The sequence below is a fragment of the Xyrauchen texanus genome, chromosome 34 (genome assembly GCF_025860055.1).
Source record: "Xyrauchen texanus isolate HMW12.3.18 chromosome 34, RBS_HiC_50CHRs, whole genome shotgun sequence".
Taxonomy (NCBI): domain Eukaryota; kingdom Metazoa; phylum Chordata; class Actinopteri; order Cypriniformes; family Catostomidae; genus Xyrauchen; species Xyrauchen texanus.
In genome coordinates this window covers 10,765,732-10,782,903 of record NC_068309.1, presented here as the reverse complement: position 1 = coordinate 10,782,903, position 17,172 = coordinate 10,765,732, and the positions used below count along the sequence as shown (strand labels likewise).

The following is a 17,172-nucleotide window of genomic DNA, read 5'->3' as shown; positions in this document are numbered from 1 at the left end:
ACAAATGAGAGAGTTGGTAAATATTAGGTATCAAAATATAAGATACAGATTCAGAATTTGTATGCAAAGGGTTCCCACACCTTTTCACCAATTAATACAAAAAACTTATATTATATACACACAATTGTATAGAGATAACACTAACAAAGAGCAATATCTAGCAAATAAAACATTTTGAGCTGGGTAGAACTGGAAAAATTTATATTCACTACAGAATGTTTCATGGCATTTCCAAATCTTGTTTTCCATGACCGTGGGAACGCTGGTTTAAGATGAATAAGCTGGCAAACTTTAGGCATCAAAAGAGTACAGACTGTCTACACACAGAGTTCCCATAGGCTATATTATGACTACATTTAATTTCTATGACTTTTCCAGTTATCTATGATTTTAAATGTTTTTAAAAACTAATTTAAAAAAAATTGCAGTCACAAAGAGTATTTTCTATCCATTGAAATATTGAGCAAAACTAGAAAAAATTATATTTACTATAAAAAGTTCCATGACTTTTCAATGACTCTTTAAGATTTTATTAATATCCATGACTTTTCCAGGATTGAAAAGCGATTTCAGCCATTTTAATAACTTGCACCATTTTGATAACTTCAATGACATACTCTTTCTACAAAATCCTGACCTCCAAAGCTATGTAAACCAACACAAACTCAGCAAAAATGGGCAAAAATGACTGACAGGCAATGAGCATTACTGATTGGCTAAGTTTTCTGATCGGCTCAAAAAGAGTGGGGCAGCCCCCTTGTTTTGTTTTGTTTTTGCTTTTTACAGAGTCCAGGATTGTCACAGAGATTTTAAAGACACCTATTTCAAATATCTGTCAGGTAGGAACATTTTGTGCATTTAATCAAAGTCCCTTTAAGGCAAGTCAGGTCACTTGGTGGTCAAGTTTGTTATGCCTCCGGCCAGCTATTTTATATAAATGACTGGGAAAATGGGAAAAGACTGAAATCTCCAAAATGGTTGCTCAATATTATGATCAAATAACATGTTTGAAATCTGCAATAAAAAAATTTGACAACAAAACAATCATAAATTGGGCTTCTTTAGCTCAGATTACGCCAAAAAAAAAAAAAAGAAAATAAGCTATTTTTCAGAATGACCCAGTTAATGCACATGTGCATCTCAATGGAAACTGATGAGAGTAGTCTCTGTCAAAGAGGTGATTGGATGTTTTAACTGCCAGTGTTCCAATTGGCCCCTCTTATCTGTATCTGATTGTATTCTAAAAATGTCCACCTATTTCCTCTCTTAATTCTTCTATGACTGTGGGAACTCTGCTTCTAGGACAAAGCCAGAATGGGAATTGGGAACAAACGCTAGACTCTACAAAAGCTATTGCCCTTCATTTAGTTGAAGCAACTCAAATATTGCACAAGGCTTGTCCTAAAGTCAGGTCATTGTTATAAAACTATATTCCTTTCAAAATAGCATAACTGTACAGATTAAAATGCCTCAATAAAGCTAATAAGCTTATGAATAAAACATATTTTGAAGATGTTTCTCAAGTATAGCCTGCTCCAAAAAGATTACATATCTCCATTTTGCTCTAAGCCTCCATTGCTTACAGCCAATATTTAGATGTGGTAATTATTTTGGCAAGCATATTTTCTGAACATTGCAGACTCTGTATGTGTGTGGGAGACGTGTGGCTCTCACAGAAAAAGAGAAATATAAGCAGGTACAATAAAACAAACATTCATTACTCTGAAGGGTTGAAAAAGGAGAACTTGTGTGGGTTGGTCCACCCCCTCTGTGCATCCTCATTTCTATCTCTCGCATTCTCAGATATTCAATGCGTCTTGGTTTTCATCTATTTCTCTTTCGTTCTGTCATTTTCTTCATCTGTGATCAAATCTCTACCTGTGTTTTCGCTGTAATATCATCTCAGGGCTTTGGCCTCCATGTGATCTCTTGTCAAAACACCCACACAGCTGGAAGACAGTGTTCTCTTGCTTGTTCTCAGAACACAGTGGGGGAAAAGGATATTTTTCTCAGCGTTCCTCATCTTTGACCCCTCCCTCATTTATCTCCCAAGTTGTTACCTTGCTGACGCTCTCAGTTTCACCCTACAGCTCTAAATCAGAACATGCTGATGAAAATTCATGCAATTCTATCTAAAAGTGACACTTTCACACTGGCAGAACAGAAAGCAAACTCACATAACAAGATCAAGATGATCTGAAGTTAAAGTGACTAAAATATAAAAGAAAAAAACAGCGAACAGATGAGGGGTTGTGGAAAACTCAACTAAAATAATGCTAACAAGTGACCGCTAACTAAACAAGTTTACTAATGTCAGCAGTTTATATTATTTGCTAAGGCTTTTCCTCACACTTAGGTTTAGAGATTAAAAAAATAAAAAATAAATAAACTATAGATAAAATACTTTGCTCAAGTATGCGAACATAGACGTAAAACACTTCGCCAACGCATTTGCCAATGCATGGTCTGGCTGAACATCATTTACATACGTTCTTCCATTGTGACAGTAACAAACCTCTGTACTCAAGAAGGCAATATATATACCTTGAAAGGTCTGTTCCATTAAACTGGATGTGTTATTATTCAGGTAAGTTGCTATAAATATATATACTACAGCAATATTTTCTTCAAATTGCTCCTCCGCCATGACTGTAATAGAGCACAACAGTCTGGTTCCAGAAGTAAAAATGCCAATCATTTATCCCATGGACAATTTGATATTCAATGATAACTTGTAACCCATTAAAGACTGACCTACCATGAGCAATGAGGTTGTTGACCGATGGTATATGCTTCCTTTGAAGCCATCTGTCTGCTTTATTTCAACTTCATTATTTAGAAATTGTGATAAATAGTGGAATTCATGGTAAAGAACTACATAACCCATGGTACAGCAAAGAAGGTTCCACCAATCAGAGAACCACAGGCAGCAAATCCTGCAAAATGTGCATCAGAGTGACTGCCCACTTCCACATCGCACTGAGGCCTCCCTTCACCTTAAATCTACTTATCTATTTGTACATTTCTGAATATTTAGCAAAAAACTACAAATATATTGTTTCTATACTTAAAATCAACAACCTAAAATAAATAGATTTACAGTGATGTGAAAAAGTATTTCCCCTCTTCCTGATCACAGTTAGGACTTTCACTAGGCCACTCCAAACCTTTTATATTGCTTCTTTTGAGCCATTCAGAAGTGGACCTACTCCTATGCTTTGGATCATTGTCTTTCTGCATAATCCAGTTGCAGTGAAGCTTCAACTCATGGATTGATGACCGGACATTCTCCTTAAGGATATACAGGTAGAGAGCAGAATTCATGTTTCCCTCAATTTTTGCCAATCACATACCCTGAAGCAGCAAAGCATCCCACAACATCACACTACCACCACCATGCTTGACCAAAGGTATGATGTTGTTATTGTGGAATTCTGTGTTTGATTTACGCCAGATGTAACGGGACCCCTGTTTTCCAAACAGTTCCACTTTCGACTCATCAGTCCACAGAACATTCTCCCAAAAGGTTTGAGGATCATCAAGGTGTGTTTTGGCAAAATTCAGACAAGTCTCAATGTTCTTCTGTGTTAGCAGTGGTTTTTGTCTAGCCACTCTTCATGGATAGCATTTTTGGCCAGTGTCTTTCTTATAGTCGAGTCATGAACAGTGATCTTTATTGATGTGAGAGAGGCCTGCAGATCTTTGGGTGTTCACCTTGGCTTTTTTGTGACTTCCTTGATGTCATCGCTGTGCTGTTGGATGAATTTTGGAAGGTCGGCCACTTCTGGGAAGGTTCACTACTGTGTCAAGTTTTCTCCATTTGGAAATAATGGCTCTCACTGTGGTTCTTTGGGGTCCCAGAGCCTTTGAAATAGCTTTGTAACCATTCCCAGACTGATATATTTCAATCACCTTTTTCCTCATCATTTCTGGAATTTCTTTTGACCTTGGCATAGTGTGCTGCTGGGTGAGACATTTTAGCAAACTTCATGCCGCTAAAACAGTTCCAGTTAGGTGTTGATTTTATTGAACAGGGCTGGCAGTAATCAGGCCTGGGTGTGTCTAGTTCAGCTGAACCCCATTATGAATGCAGTTTAATAGATTTGGGGATTTAGTAACTAAGGGGGCAAATATTTTTTCACAAAGGCCCAGTTGGTATTGGATAACTTTTTTGCTTCAAAAAATAACATTATCATTTAAAAACTGTATTTTGTGTTTACTCAGATTGCCTTTGTTTTATGTTAGATTTTGTTTGAATATTTGAAACAATTTAGTAAGAGATGTACACAAAAACAGCACTGTATATATTCTCATTGTTTTTATTCTAGGATAATATTATTCTATTTTATTCGATCATTTGCCATGCTTCATGGGATTGTAATTTGTCCCCTCATGAAAGACGGTTAGTAGCTATACAGCCTTGTAACTTTGTCTTCATGTCCGATTTTCAAATATTTTTTTGCCTCAAAACAAAGTTTGTGATGTGATTCACCTCGAAGCTGGTTGGTTTGGTTCATGACTTACAACTCTGTTTTTAAGGATTTTATAAAAAGATTATGGAAGAAATTAATGGGGAAAATATTTCCGGAAACCCAGACAGTTGAAAACTGTGCGGGCACTTTTGCGCTCTATTGACTTGAAAGAAAAAACTCACCGTAGAAGTGGTCAGTTCACACTCATGTCTGCTATAGCACCTTGCGGCAATAGAATGCAACGTGTACTTGCACTGTGTTATGAATTGCAGTCTGACATATTCGGAAAGCAACAATGTACGAAAACAAACTTGCCTAGAAGCATTTGCATTCATTCACATACTTGAGTAGAGTAATTTTCCAGCTTAAACTATTACATTTGGTGTGTGACCATTTGTACTATGGACATGAGTTATAACTCTAATTGTGTGGCTTGTTGAGAAGAGGTAAGCAATAAGATCATTTTAGTTTTTTCAGAAGATAAAATTAATTAAAATTCCCAGTAACCACCTAGCAACCATAAAAACGCTAAACTACATTCAGACAACCACCCACAACACCTTTGCTTCCCTCTCTTTCTGTCTTTCTCATTCTACTCGTCACATACTGACCTAAACAGCCCTCAGGAGACTGAATGATGGATGCTATATGACATCAAAATGACAACAACCGACAGCCAAGAGATTGTAGCAAGATGCTGCAGTATCATGATTCATCACGCAAGATGATACTGTAGCATCTTGTATTATTATAATTTCTAAAACAAGGATTGCCAGTCAAATGGCCAAAAGTACAGCTGCACTCATTACTACATTACCAAAAAAGTACAATGGTGTTTCCTTTATTTTTTGCCCCAAACTGACACAAGTGGGAGAGTAAATAAGGTAAAGTCTCAATAGTAAGCATAATGGGAACTCTTGCAAGACTGGATTTGCTGCTACCTAGGGGAAGTGTAAAGGCCAAAGTATGATTTGTTTTTCCGTGTGCTGGTACGTCTTGCGCACAGAGGATGTCACGCAAATTTCGTCATTAACAGTATGCGTCCATGTGCAGAATTGTTTTTCTATACATGTTGACATCTTTGTGTGTTGGCGCCGCATGTACCTGGAGTTTACTATTCTAAATGAGTATCACAAACCAGTAGTATGGGCTTGTGGTCACAAGAGCATACTATGAAAGGCTGAGCACTCGACTGTGTGCGAGAAGGAACGGTTAGACCCAAAAAACAAAATTAGACTCTAGCCTCATAAGTGAAGTTTCGCACCCCAATGGATACAATTTAGGCACGATCAGATAGATAAGGGGCCATTCAGACTGTACGTGTTCAGTGTGCTGAACAGAACAGAATGCAAGTGACTCTTCTGGTAATGCTGATTATCTCAAATATAAGCTGAGGAATTGGTCTGGCCGAAAAATTGGTCTACCATTACTTTCGAGTACAATGTACATACTAGGGCTGAAACGATTAGTCGACGTTATCGACAACATCGACAATAAAACATTTAATTGAATAGTCTGATCTCATTTAACGTAACATGAGAACATATGAATCTAATGATGGCATGTTAGAGGAGCACTGCAACTTGTGCCTGATTGAGGAGAGGAAGAAAACACAGCTCACAAGACACATTTTTGTACACAAAAATACAAAATAATTTGTTATCTGAGAATGTTGAATATAATATAAAAAATGTAAATATTTTAAAATACAAAAATAAAAGATGCATTTACCTGAGAAGAAGCATATAAGATATTTAGACTTGCTTTCAGAAAATATCTTGAATATAAGTGTATTTTGTCTTAACTGCAATGGCAGAAGTATAGACAAGTGAAAAATATACACAAAATACTGTTAGGCCTATATTCAAGTTTCATTCTTTGAAAGCAAATCTTTTTTTTATTTTATTTTCTCCCCAATTTGGAATGCCCAATTCCTAATGCGCTCTAAGTCCTCGTCTGAAACCATCATTCCGCGCATCTTATCATGTGGCTTGTTGAGTGCGATACCTCAGAGACGTAGCACATGTGGAGGCCGACGCTATTCTCCATGGCATTACCCGCACAACTCACCACGCACCCCACCAATAGCGTGAACCACATTATAGTGACCACGAGGAGGTTACCCCATGTGACTCTACCCTCCCCAGCAACCGGGCCAATTTGGTTGCTTAAGAGACCTGGCTGGAGTCACTCAGCACACCCTGGAATCTAACTCGCGACTCCAGGGGTGGTAGTCAGCGTCAATACTCACTAATGATTACTCGTTGCAATAAACACAGAATAATATAATAATCGTTATAATAATCATTAGATTAGTCGATTATCAAAATAATCGTTAGTTGCAGCCCTTGTGCATACTATAGTTGGGTTATCTTAAGTAGGTATTTGGATATGGTAATCATTCTGTATCACTGTAATGTCTGAAACCATAAATGTGCCATATCACTGCCACTATATTTTTAAGCGCAAACTTCTTGATATAGTCATTAGCCTATGTGTACCCTGGTAATCTCAGCCATATCATAATTGATTAGCTATTTCTAGTGCTTACTAGAATAAGAAGTAAAAAAAACACTATGATAATGAACAAAAAGATGCTTTTAATGTCAGATTAAATTTTAATCACCAGCCCATCCCTGGTGTCTGAGCCATTTCTGACTTCCTGTGCTCACATTTCTCAACCTCGATGACAAAGAGACTGAGCACAGAGAAGCCAGGCATATCCGAGCCATTTGTCAGACCAGCTGCTGATGGTCGAATGACGAAAGTGTGTTGAAAGTCAGAGGGATGGATGAGCCATTAACCAGCACAAACCTCAAGCAACTCTCTGAAACTCATGTGACTGGATGAAAGTACATAGCAATAGGAATGAGTCAGATTTTGTATTTTAGCATTAAAAATTTGTATGCAATGCTTTAAAATAGATGATTAAAGAGATGAATCCTGTCAGTTTCAGCACGCCGTCAGAAGTTCTCCAAGAAAAAAGTAAATTTATCCCAACTACAACCATCTCCAGTCATCAAAACACTGCTTTGTAACAAATTCACCACCTTTGAAAAATAAATTACAAGAAAAATTGTGTCTGATTTAAAATTGCCTGCAATGTTTAAATAATTATGCATAATGAATAGGCCTTAATTTTTTGTGAGGACTTTAGTTTATTTATTTTAATGTTGGTCTCTAACACGTAGTCGCACAAGACATCTTTGGCTTTTGCGTAACGTCTCCAGCATTGCATTGGGTTTTTAAGACACCACATTAAGTTAGAAACAGTTCAGCTTTTAAAAAGATGTATCAAGACAGCTGCATTATGTTTCATTCTGGTGCTCTTCGGGCCAACGGCCCATAAGAAATGTGCCAGATCGCAATGTGGTGGACTAAATCAATCTGATAGGAGTCTGGTGGATGTAGTTTTGCACATACTATACCTACTGTACCTCGCAAGAATCTACACACATTGCAAAGCATCACACCCTCTTTTCAAGAACAGGGAATGCATGTTGGATGTGGACTGACTGCAACGGTTGGCTGAGCTATTTTAATCTAAGAGCAGTTTCTACATTCTTCTGTGACCTACTTAGATCTTTGATGGATTGAAAACCAATTGTTTCTCCTTAACGTGCCCTAACTACCAAACACACACACCTCATTTGTAATGGAGACTCAGACTGACAAGCAAACTACAATTAATCCCTGCACCTCCAATGAACGCATGCAAAACAAATCGTATGGACATTAAAGCTGAATTGTGTAATTTCTGTGCCACTAGCATCATGAAACCAAATTGTCAATATAATAGAAACTTGTATCCCTACAGAACAAAAATTAGCATTTCCCAATCAGTGGCCATTTTCAAACCAGGATGAGTGTTTTTCAACCACTTTACACGATTTGTCTCCTACATTGAGCTTCCCTACTTTCAATGGATAGTTGAGAAACAGCCATCCTGGTTTGAAAACGCCTATAGATTGGGAAAATCCCATTATTGTTCCACAGAGACCAATTCTTCAACTAATCATTGTTTTCAGATGGATTCCAGAAAACTCCCCATCTTTCATTGTTTGTACCAACAGATTGTCCTGTTCCGAATTTTGATGGCACCAGTGATACACTTGTGTGCAAAATCAACCTAAAAATGGCTTACTTATAGTTGACTCTGCATATTAGGCTGGGATAAGAGAAAGAATTGCAAAGACAAATTTTTTTTAGAGATGCACAGGGCATCCAAAGGGAACCTCATCCACAGAGGATTGACCATATGGGACCATCTGGAGTACAGCATTCTTTGAAAAATTTGCTTAAACAAAGACAAATCCAAGTAATAATCAGCAGACAGAGCAAGGATGAGGAAGCAGCCAGCACACTGACTTGACATTACCCTTGTATGTTGTACCTGCCTGACTACATGGAAATGGAAAGGTGCATTCCAGGATCAATACAAGTATTGCTCTATCAACAACAATACAACAGACAATAATTTACACTCAGTTTGTAAAAACAAACAAATTGTGTTTACAGTAATGCATGTTCAATGGAAGTCTATGGGGCAAGCCATTCGAGTGTGTTTAAAAACAGAAATGTATAACTTGTGTATTTGATAAAGCTCTTATAATAAATCTCCCAAAGGAAAACATGTGGTAGTTGAGCTGTAAAGTTGTCTAGCCTAAATCATCCTTTTAGTGATGGGAGTGGGACTACTGTTGTAGGTGGATAAACTTCAGTTTGTGTGTTACAGACGTAATTCCTGTGGGTGGATTTTCCTTTATGTAAATATTGGCTTTTATGTAAACATTGGCAACAATCACACTAGTCTCATGTTAACAGATAAAGTTCAAGATTTGTGGATGTACTTTTGAAATGGTGCATATTTTAAAGTTTAGCCATGAAAATGCCTTTCCCCATAGACTTCCATTGCAATTGTTTTTTTGTTTGTTTTAAAAAACTGAGGGAGGAGTCAAAATTATTTTCTCAGGTAAACAACAGCATCCCACATATGTTCAAGTCAAAGCCTGTATTGACCCCAAAATGTTCTTATAAGCAAAAATGTTACTTGTACGCTCACCGGCCACTTTATTAAGTACACCTGTACACCCACTTATTCATGCAATTTTCTAATCATGTGGAAGCAATGTAATGTATAAAATCAAGCAGATATAGGTTAGAAGCTTCAGTTAATATTCACATCAACCACCAGAATGGGGAGAAAATGTGATCTCAGTGATTTGGACCGTGGCGTGATTGTTGGTTCAGACAGGCTGGTTTGAGTATTTTCTGTAACTGTTGATCTCCTGAGATTTTGCCACACAACAGTTTCTAGAGTGTAAAGAGAATGGTGCGAAAAACAAAAAACAGTTCTGCAGTCCTGTGGGCCAATACGGCTTGTTAATGACAGAGATCAGAGGAGAATGGCCAGACTGGTCCAAGCTGACAGGAAGGTGAAAGTAACCCAAATAAACATGCTTTACAACAGTTCTATGCAGAAAAGCATTTCTGAACACACAACACGTCGAACATTGAGGCAGATGGGCAACAGCAGCAGAAGACCCTCCGGTAACCCCTACAATCAGCTTAGAACAGGAAACTGAGGCTGCAGTGGGTACAGGCTCACCAAAACTGGACAGTAGACAATTATACAAATATAATTATAAAAGTAAACATTATACCTGTAAACATGGTTTTGGAGTGATAAAATAAGCGATTTGCAAGTGTTATGGTGTTTACAGGATAACAAGGTTGACAAAGACGTAATATTGTATATAACTTTACAAAGATAAGTTTAGTAAGCGATTTTATCACAGTAAAATCATGTTAACATATTATGTTTACTTTTGTTGGCTATACTTTATAAACTGAGCGAGTATTTGAACGTTTGTTGACTGGCCCCATTCACTTCCATTGTAAGTGCCTTAATGAAACTGCGATTATTATTTTTTATTTTATTTTTATAAACTATATTTTTTTTGTGGTTCTCAACAATATGCCAACAATTCTGTAAAGTCATTTTAATTTGTATTGAAGTCGGAACATTCCTTTAACTGTTTTGACATGACAGCTGTCAAATAGGCAAGATAAAAATCGAGAATGCGGAGTTCTTAAGTAACTTCTCTTACTATATACCCTAATGTAAAGATATCTATATCGGTTTTGATCACTCCACGCTTTACAATTCTCACGCAACGCATAATACGCACATTACATATAAAAGCTGCATATAAATACTGATACTGGATTGAAGTGCTGCTTCCCGTTAAGAGAATAATTTTAGGCTTGGTTGTTATTTTGCTAAACCTGGCTAACGCATCTCTTACGAAACAGATGTTTGGAAAATCCAGCCGCGGATTAATAAAATCGTGATAATTTTTATAGCAGTATGACACGAGTCGTTTGTTCAGTGTTGTGTCCTTACCTCGGCCGTTGATTTGATGCTGTTGAACGGTATGTTGTTTAGCTCGCTAACAGTAATGGTTACGGCTTTATGATATGGTATGATGTTAGTGCAAGAACGGAGGTGGATCTGTTGAGTGAGATTGAGAGGTGTGGCGCCCCTAATGGAGAGAACGGGAACTGCGCCCACTTGGTGTGATATTTCATCAAACGCAATAACATTCATACCGTTTCAAATGTGGCTTAAGTGTTCAAATACTTTTTGGGGCCACTCACTGTGTATTTTTTTAACAGCAAAAATGTACAAAAAAAAATTTGTGGATTTGTTACTTTAAAGGGATAGTTCACCAAAAAAAATGAAAATTCTCTCATCATTTACCCTTATAAATTCTGCTCTCTCTGGCCAGTAGGTGGCGATATGTACAAATAATTTGAATAGTTGATAGTAAAACAGGACTTGAATATTGATCCCTTTCATATTGCTTATGAAGATAAGATTTAACCACTGGAGTCATGAGTTACTTTTATGCTGCCTTTATATGATTTTTGGAGCTTCAACATTTTGGTCAATGTTCCTTTGCATTGAATGGACTCAGAGCGGAGATCCATCCATCCATCCATCCATCGTCAACCGCTTATCCTGTGTACAGGGTCACGGGGGGCTGGAGCCTATCCCAGCTAACATTGGGCGAAAGGCGGGGGACACCCTGGACAGGTCGCCAGTCAGAGCGGAGATGTTCTTCTAAAAATATTTTTTTGCGTTCACCAGGAGAAAGAAGGTCATATCTCACTGAGATAGAATGATGTTGACTAAATGAGAGAATTTTCATTTTTTAACTATAAAAAAACAAAACACATTAAACAAATTAGGTTATGAGGACAGACTGGTACCTTAACAAAATAAGAATACTGATAATTCAACAGCTCCGTTTATTACATGAGAAAAGTGAAAAAACGTAAAACTACAAAAATCTGCAAGGCATGTGACAAATACAATCACACAATTTTTCCAAATTTTAAGTCAAAAACAAAGAAAAAAAATGAAACTGTACAAGATTAAACTTGGACTACAATGCAATTTAAATTATCGTCTTTTCTGGAAAATATTTCCTCTGCCTCCTGGTGGTCCTCCTCGCCCACGGCCCCTGGCAGCGACTGGATGGGGAAACACAGTTAATGGAATGAGTTTAATGCTTGTTCTTTTCACATGACATTGTCAACATGTTCAGCAGCTCAAACTACAACTACCAATTAAACCAACAGAAGCATTATTATTAAAATGTGCCAAGGACATCTTGTTCTATTGTGTAACCTGCTTGAGGATCTTAAAATATAAACCTACAGTAATGCAACACTGCTATATCTAAATTAAATCTCTAACTGTATTAAAATGTACTTTTACAAAAGTTTACATGCTGAATGTGATGAATTAACAATAACAATGCTTTTGAGACTAGACCATTTCAAGAATGTAAACAAAATGAATTAGATCGATCCAAACCTATTTGCAGATCCTTTCAACAAAGTCTCTTTTTCAAGGTGAGTCAGTCCACTCTGAAGCCTTTTTTGGAATGCTTTTGGGCAGCTATTTTTCTATGTGAACAAGCATCATGACAGAGCAGCTCCCATCTACTTGAATGGGGAAAGACTGAAATCTCCAAAGGGTTGGTCAAGATTACGATAAGAACAATTCAAATAAGCAGTAAAATTGGATTGGACCGAGGGACGTGTGGCGCCGGCTTCACTCAAGCGGCCTGGCTGCAACAAGTGCTCCAATTAGCGCGCTGCATCTAACTCGCACTGGACCGACACCTCTCCGTTCCTGGACCCGTGAAGATGGCAGCAGATAGAGACCAGTCTCCCGAAGAGAGGGGCACTTGGTGTTTAAAGGCAGCGGTGATGTGGCTGTATTTTTTCTGTTGACCTTTCCAATTTCCATACATTTTAATAGAAGTAGCCCATCTCTGCTAAATCGTCTGTTTTGACAAGCAGGAAACGTTCACGGAACAGTGAAGTCACTTGACGTCACCAACGAACGGTCCTTGAAATGGTCTATACAAATAATTGTCTACAGACAATCTACGCTGTAGCTGCTTAAAAACACATAGTAGTATGTCTGTGTTTAAACAGGGCATTGAAATGAAGTCAGGATGCTTGTTTACCAACCTTGAGCTTTGAGAATAGCAGCTTTGCCTCTTCCGGCTCCTGCCCCTTGGTTTTTGTTTTTCATGCTCTTCAACATGGGGGCATTTTTCAACATGTCGGGCAGAATGAGGAAGCGTATTTTGCTGCCACGTATGTAGACCTGCTCCAGCTGAGACACTCTGCCATCACGATAGGTGACAGTAATGTTTGCCATCTGATTCATACACAACAGTTTCATTATTCAAGACTAACTAAAAATGTACAATGTATTTTAACATATACAGTACATCTTTCAGATTACATAGGTGTGTATATACTAGAGCTTTCAAAATGAACACTTTAACGCATGCGATTGATTAAAAGTTTCATATGTAAATTTTTCTATATCGCAATTAACGCATTTACCGTTAATAAAGCATAAACCAGCATAAAAACTGGTTGGAGTAGGGCAGAACCTATGCGATGTGTTTGCCTGAAGTCATTACACTGACGCACACTTCACAACAGCACTTCCCTATCAGTGATAAAATGGAGAAGGGACCCATTACTGCTGTTTGATGTACAAAACAAGTCCAGATGGGACTTTTTGGGAAGTATTTTTCAGCCTATGTAAGGTGCATTTTAATTACCACAGAAGCACGTCAAGTCTCAACTATCATAAAAACGCATAAGACGTTTTTGTCTCCAATCGCCTTTCATGTGGAGTTCAAAGCACCGCTTGACGCTAGCATTAGCCTGGTTTCCATCAACTTTTCATGTTATTTTGTTATTGACAAAGCGAAAATGCGTAAAAACCATTAGCGAAATTTACTGTCTTCTGCCTGTTTCCATTCAAATGGCATTTTAGTGATAAAAATGGCGTGCGTGATGACGTCGTGCCTAAAAAAAAACTCAAAAGAAATCTGCCCTTAAGCCGATTCCATACAGAAATGTGTGTTTATCACTAATTCACTTCCAAGATGTCCCTAATTTGTTTCCTCTGATAAAATGGGGAGAGCACCGAGACAACTCATTGAAATTAGCCAACTTACTGTCATTTTAATTTCACAAATAAATGCAATCAGAAGACGAGGAATTGCAATTTAAAAGGGAGCCGTTGCCCTAGGACTGTAATATTGGTCCTGATGTTGCACCTATCGCTGGTTACCACCGGTAACCAAAAGTGAATCGTCATGGCCCTTTTCAAGCTGGCAACCTGCACCAAGTAGTGGGGGAAACTTTTGGTCTTAGTATAAGGACCATCCATTGATGTGTATCTGCTGTGTGCACAGCTATTTAAATTTTTTTTTACAGCGTAATATCAGGGTTTACAAATGATACATTCCTCATATTCGATTGCTTGAGATGATTTTTCAAAATAAGCTTCGCCATTCCAAATGCATTATGTCCTGCATATTTGTCCAGCAACTTTTAATGAGCAACTGAACTTGATTGTCTTAATTTATTTTAGCATCATAATGCAAATTACATTTTCAGAAGAAGCTTAGCAAATGCGACCAGTGTGTTAGATTTAAAATATTTAAATGTTTTAAACTGTTCAAAAGCTCGTTTTCTGAAAGTGAACTCATTGGGCAAATAGTTCTGATAGTTTATAGTCTTGAAAGTGTAGAACATTCTGTGAATGACATTCAGATGTCTTTTTTCATCTACAGAACAAGGTAAGACTAATTTTATTTGTGTAAAGGAAAGCATAGTAATTAATCGTTTTAATTTAATGCTGTATTCGTTTATTAATTGCATACAGGGAATTTTGCCAGCATTTTTACTCAAGTTAAACAATAATTGTATAGAATTGAGCCGTTAGGGATTCAAAAAGGCACACTGATGCTTTTCTCCTAGTATTGTGTATTTATATTTAAAGCATATTTGTGCACAGAAATTATATGATTTTGTATTGTGGGCTAACTCCATGAATGCCATCTATTATTTTGAATGGTGTGGAAAAGAAACTTTAATAAATAAACGGATGGCAACAGCGATTAAATTAATCACAAATAGTGGCCATTAATTTGTTCTCCATGCACTTGTCGATGTGTATGATATGAGATATTTGTGTTAGCACTCCTGGAAGTGTCAAGTGTTGCAGCATCGGATCAATATGCCATTAAGATCAATCCATAATCACATACAATATATTTGCTTTCAAGGCTAAACACAGGCTAAAAATTGGGGTAAATTGTGTCACATGACACTATTTTTGCATTAATGCCAATTTTCTCAAAAGAAAGAGTTGATTAATATTGTGGAGGATGAGAGTTTAAGAGATTTAACAGTTGCAATTCAGTTAATATGCAACCTTTGTGGGGACTAGACTTTTCAATAAGTCAAACTCCGTTTTAGACTTCGAAAGCATTTAATGTTATTTTAGTTTATTTCTTGCTGTATACTACGGAAGGCTTTATTTGGAAACTTTTAATGAAGCATTAGTGTTACATATGGTTTAGTTTTCTTTCCTGAGGAGGAAATAAATGCATTTTCACATGAAAAAAAAAAAAAAGTATATTTAGAGTCAAATGAACTATGAAAATGTATGCAATTACACATTTTTATCGACTGACAGCACCGGTATATACACACTTGGGACTATGGATATAATTATCCAATAAAGAGGCCAAACATGTAGACAACTTAAAAGTCTAGTTAACCCAAAAAAAAACATTCTGTAATTTACTCACTATCATGTCGTTCTATGGAACACAAAAGTAGATATGAGGCAGAATGTTAGGGACTTACAGATGGAGTCACCATTCACTTCCATTGAATGATTTTTTTATTTCTTCCAAAGAATGAAAGTTGATGGTGACTGAGATTGAACATCCTAACATTTTTTGTGTTCCACTGCAGAAAGTCAGTCATACGGGTTTGGAATAACATGAGGGTGAATGATGACAGAATTTGTATTTTTGGGTGAACTATTCCTTTAAACACATCATGCATGATTTCAAATGTCCATGGAATTAACTAAGCCTTAACAGTACCTGGCAGTTCATGTTATCCTCTGCTTCAATCAGTTTTCCTCTGTACACCTCACCGGTGTTTGTCTCACAGGTCACAATGTGACCCTCTGCTTCATGCAGCACTTTGATTGGGACACCAATAGACATCTTTTAATTCTGAGGGAAGACAGACAAGATAATTTAATAAGTAGGTCTTAACACAAATGTAAGGTCACAGCAAAGTGAAATCCTTTGTTGTAGTTTGAGAAGATACATAATGCAATGGGTAGTAGGCAAACACACTTGTGAAGGGTAACTCCTGCATTTAAATCGCAGACGTGTCAACATTGAAAAAAGCCTGAATGTGGTTTATCTCATAATTCTACACAAAATGTAGAGCTTACTACGGTTTCGTACTATTCAAACACATAGCTCATGATTAAAGAGTGCACGTTATTCAAGATAATTGTGCATTAAAATTACATCAGAACATACAAATACGATTCTAAAAAAATATTTTGTGTGTTTTAAACGAAGCAACCTGAAAACAGGATTCCTAAACGGAAAAAACCAACGCGAAGTTCAAACGACTGATCACATTAAGTAATTATTTTGAATTTCAAAATGATCTAGCTGAAAAGAAAACATTATAAGAGAGCATGCGTTGTTCGTTTACAAACGTATACACAAACGCATCGAATATCTGGTTTGCATTCAAACGAGTTGCATGAACGACCCCATACAGTCAGCATTAATGGCTGAAATTGGCTTCGTTCGCTAATCAGCTAAACTAAAATATTCTCGTCAGAGGTATAATAATAAGAGGTGTAATATGTTTGTATAATAAAGCATTTATCAATATATTACCTTGAAACAAAGGCCTCGGAGAAACTGTCGGTACTTGCTACACTCGGTGATGAACAACGTGATTATTCGCGGCGTTTCCTGCTCCAATAATGCAGCTCAACCCGGAAGACCCGCCTCTTCCTTCGCTGATGTATCTTGGGAGTTGAAGTCCAATTGAAGATCTAGATGCAACACACAGGCTTACAGAAGAGGGCACTATTGCATTGAGTCCGTAGATAGTAAAAACTGATGTTTTCTGAAATTTACATGTAACCATTTTTATAATAATTTATTAAAAATAATAATAATTTGTATTAATAAATAGTAATTAAGATTGTGTATTTGTATTTGATCTTTTCATTTGTCAGAATTACTTGTTGATTCTTCAA

At 37.0% G+C, this 17,172-nt stretch overlaps 2 protein-coding genes across 2 annotated transcripts in view; both read right to left on the bottom strand.

Annotated features, from left to right (window-relative positions):
* LOC127627532 (calcium/calmodulin-dependent protein kinase kinase 2-like) overlaps positions 1–11,009 on the bottom strand; it is a 32,070-nt gene extending 21,061 nt beyond the window's left edge. The window contains exon 1 of the mRNA XM_052103972.1: positions 10,879–11,009. The gene's annotated coding sequence lies outside the window, so the exon portion shown is untranslated. The remainder of the gene's footprint in view (positions 1–10,878) is intronic.
* A 762-nt stretch (positions 11,010–11,771) lies between these two features.
* Positions 11,772–16,899, bottom strand: snrpd3l (small nuclear ribonucleoprotein D3 polypeptide, like). Its single transcript, XM_052103973.1, has 4 exons — positions 16,805–16,899; positions 15,980–16,114; positions 13,023–13,215; positions 11,772–12,011 (listed from the first exon to the last, which is right to left on the bottom strand). The coding sequence occupies exons 2-4, from the start codon at positions 16,103–16,105 to the stop codon at positions 11,941–11,943; spliced, it is 390 nt and encodes a 129-aa protein (XP_051959933.1). The 5' UTR covers positions 16,106–16,114; positions 16,805–16,899; the 3' UTR covers positions 11,772–11,940.
* Positions 16,900–17,172: the final 273 nt, after the last annotated feature.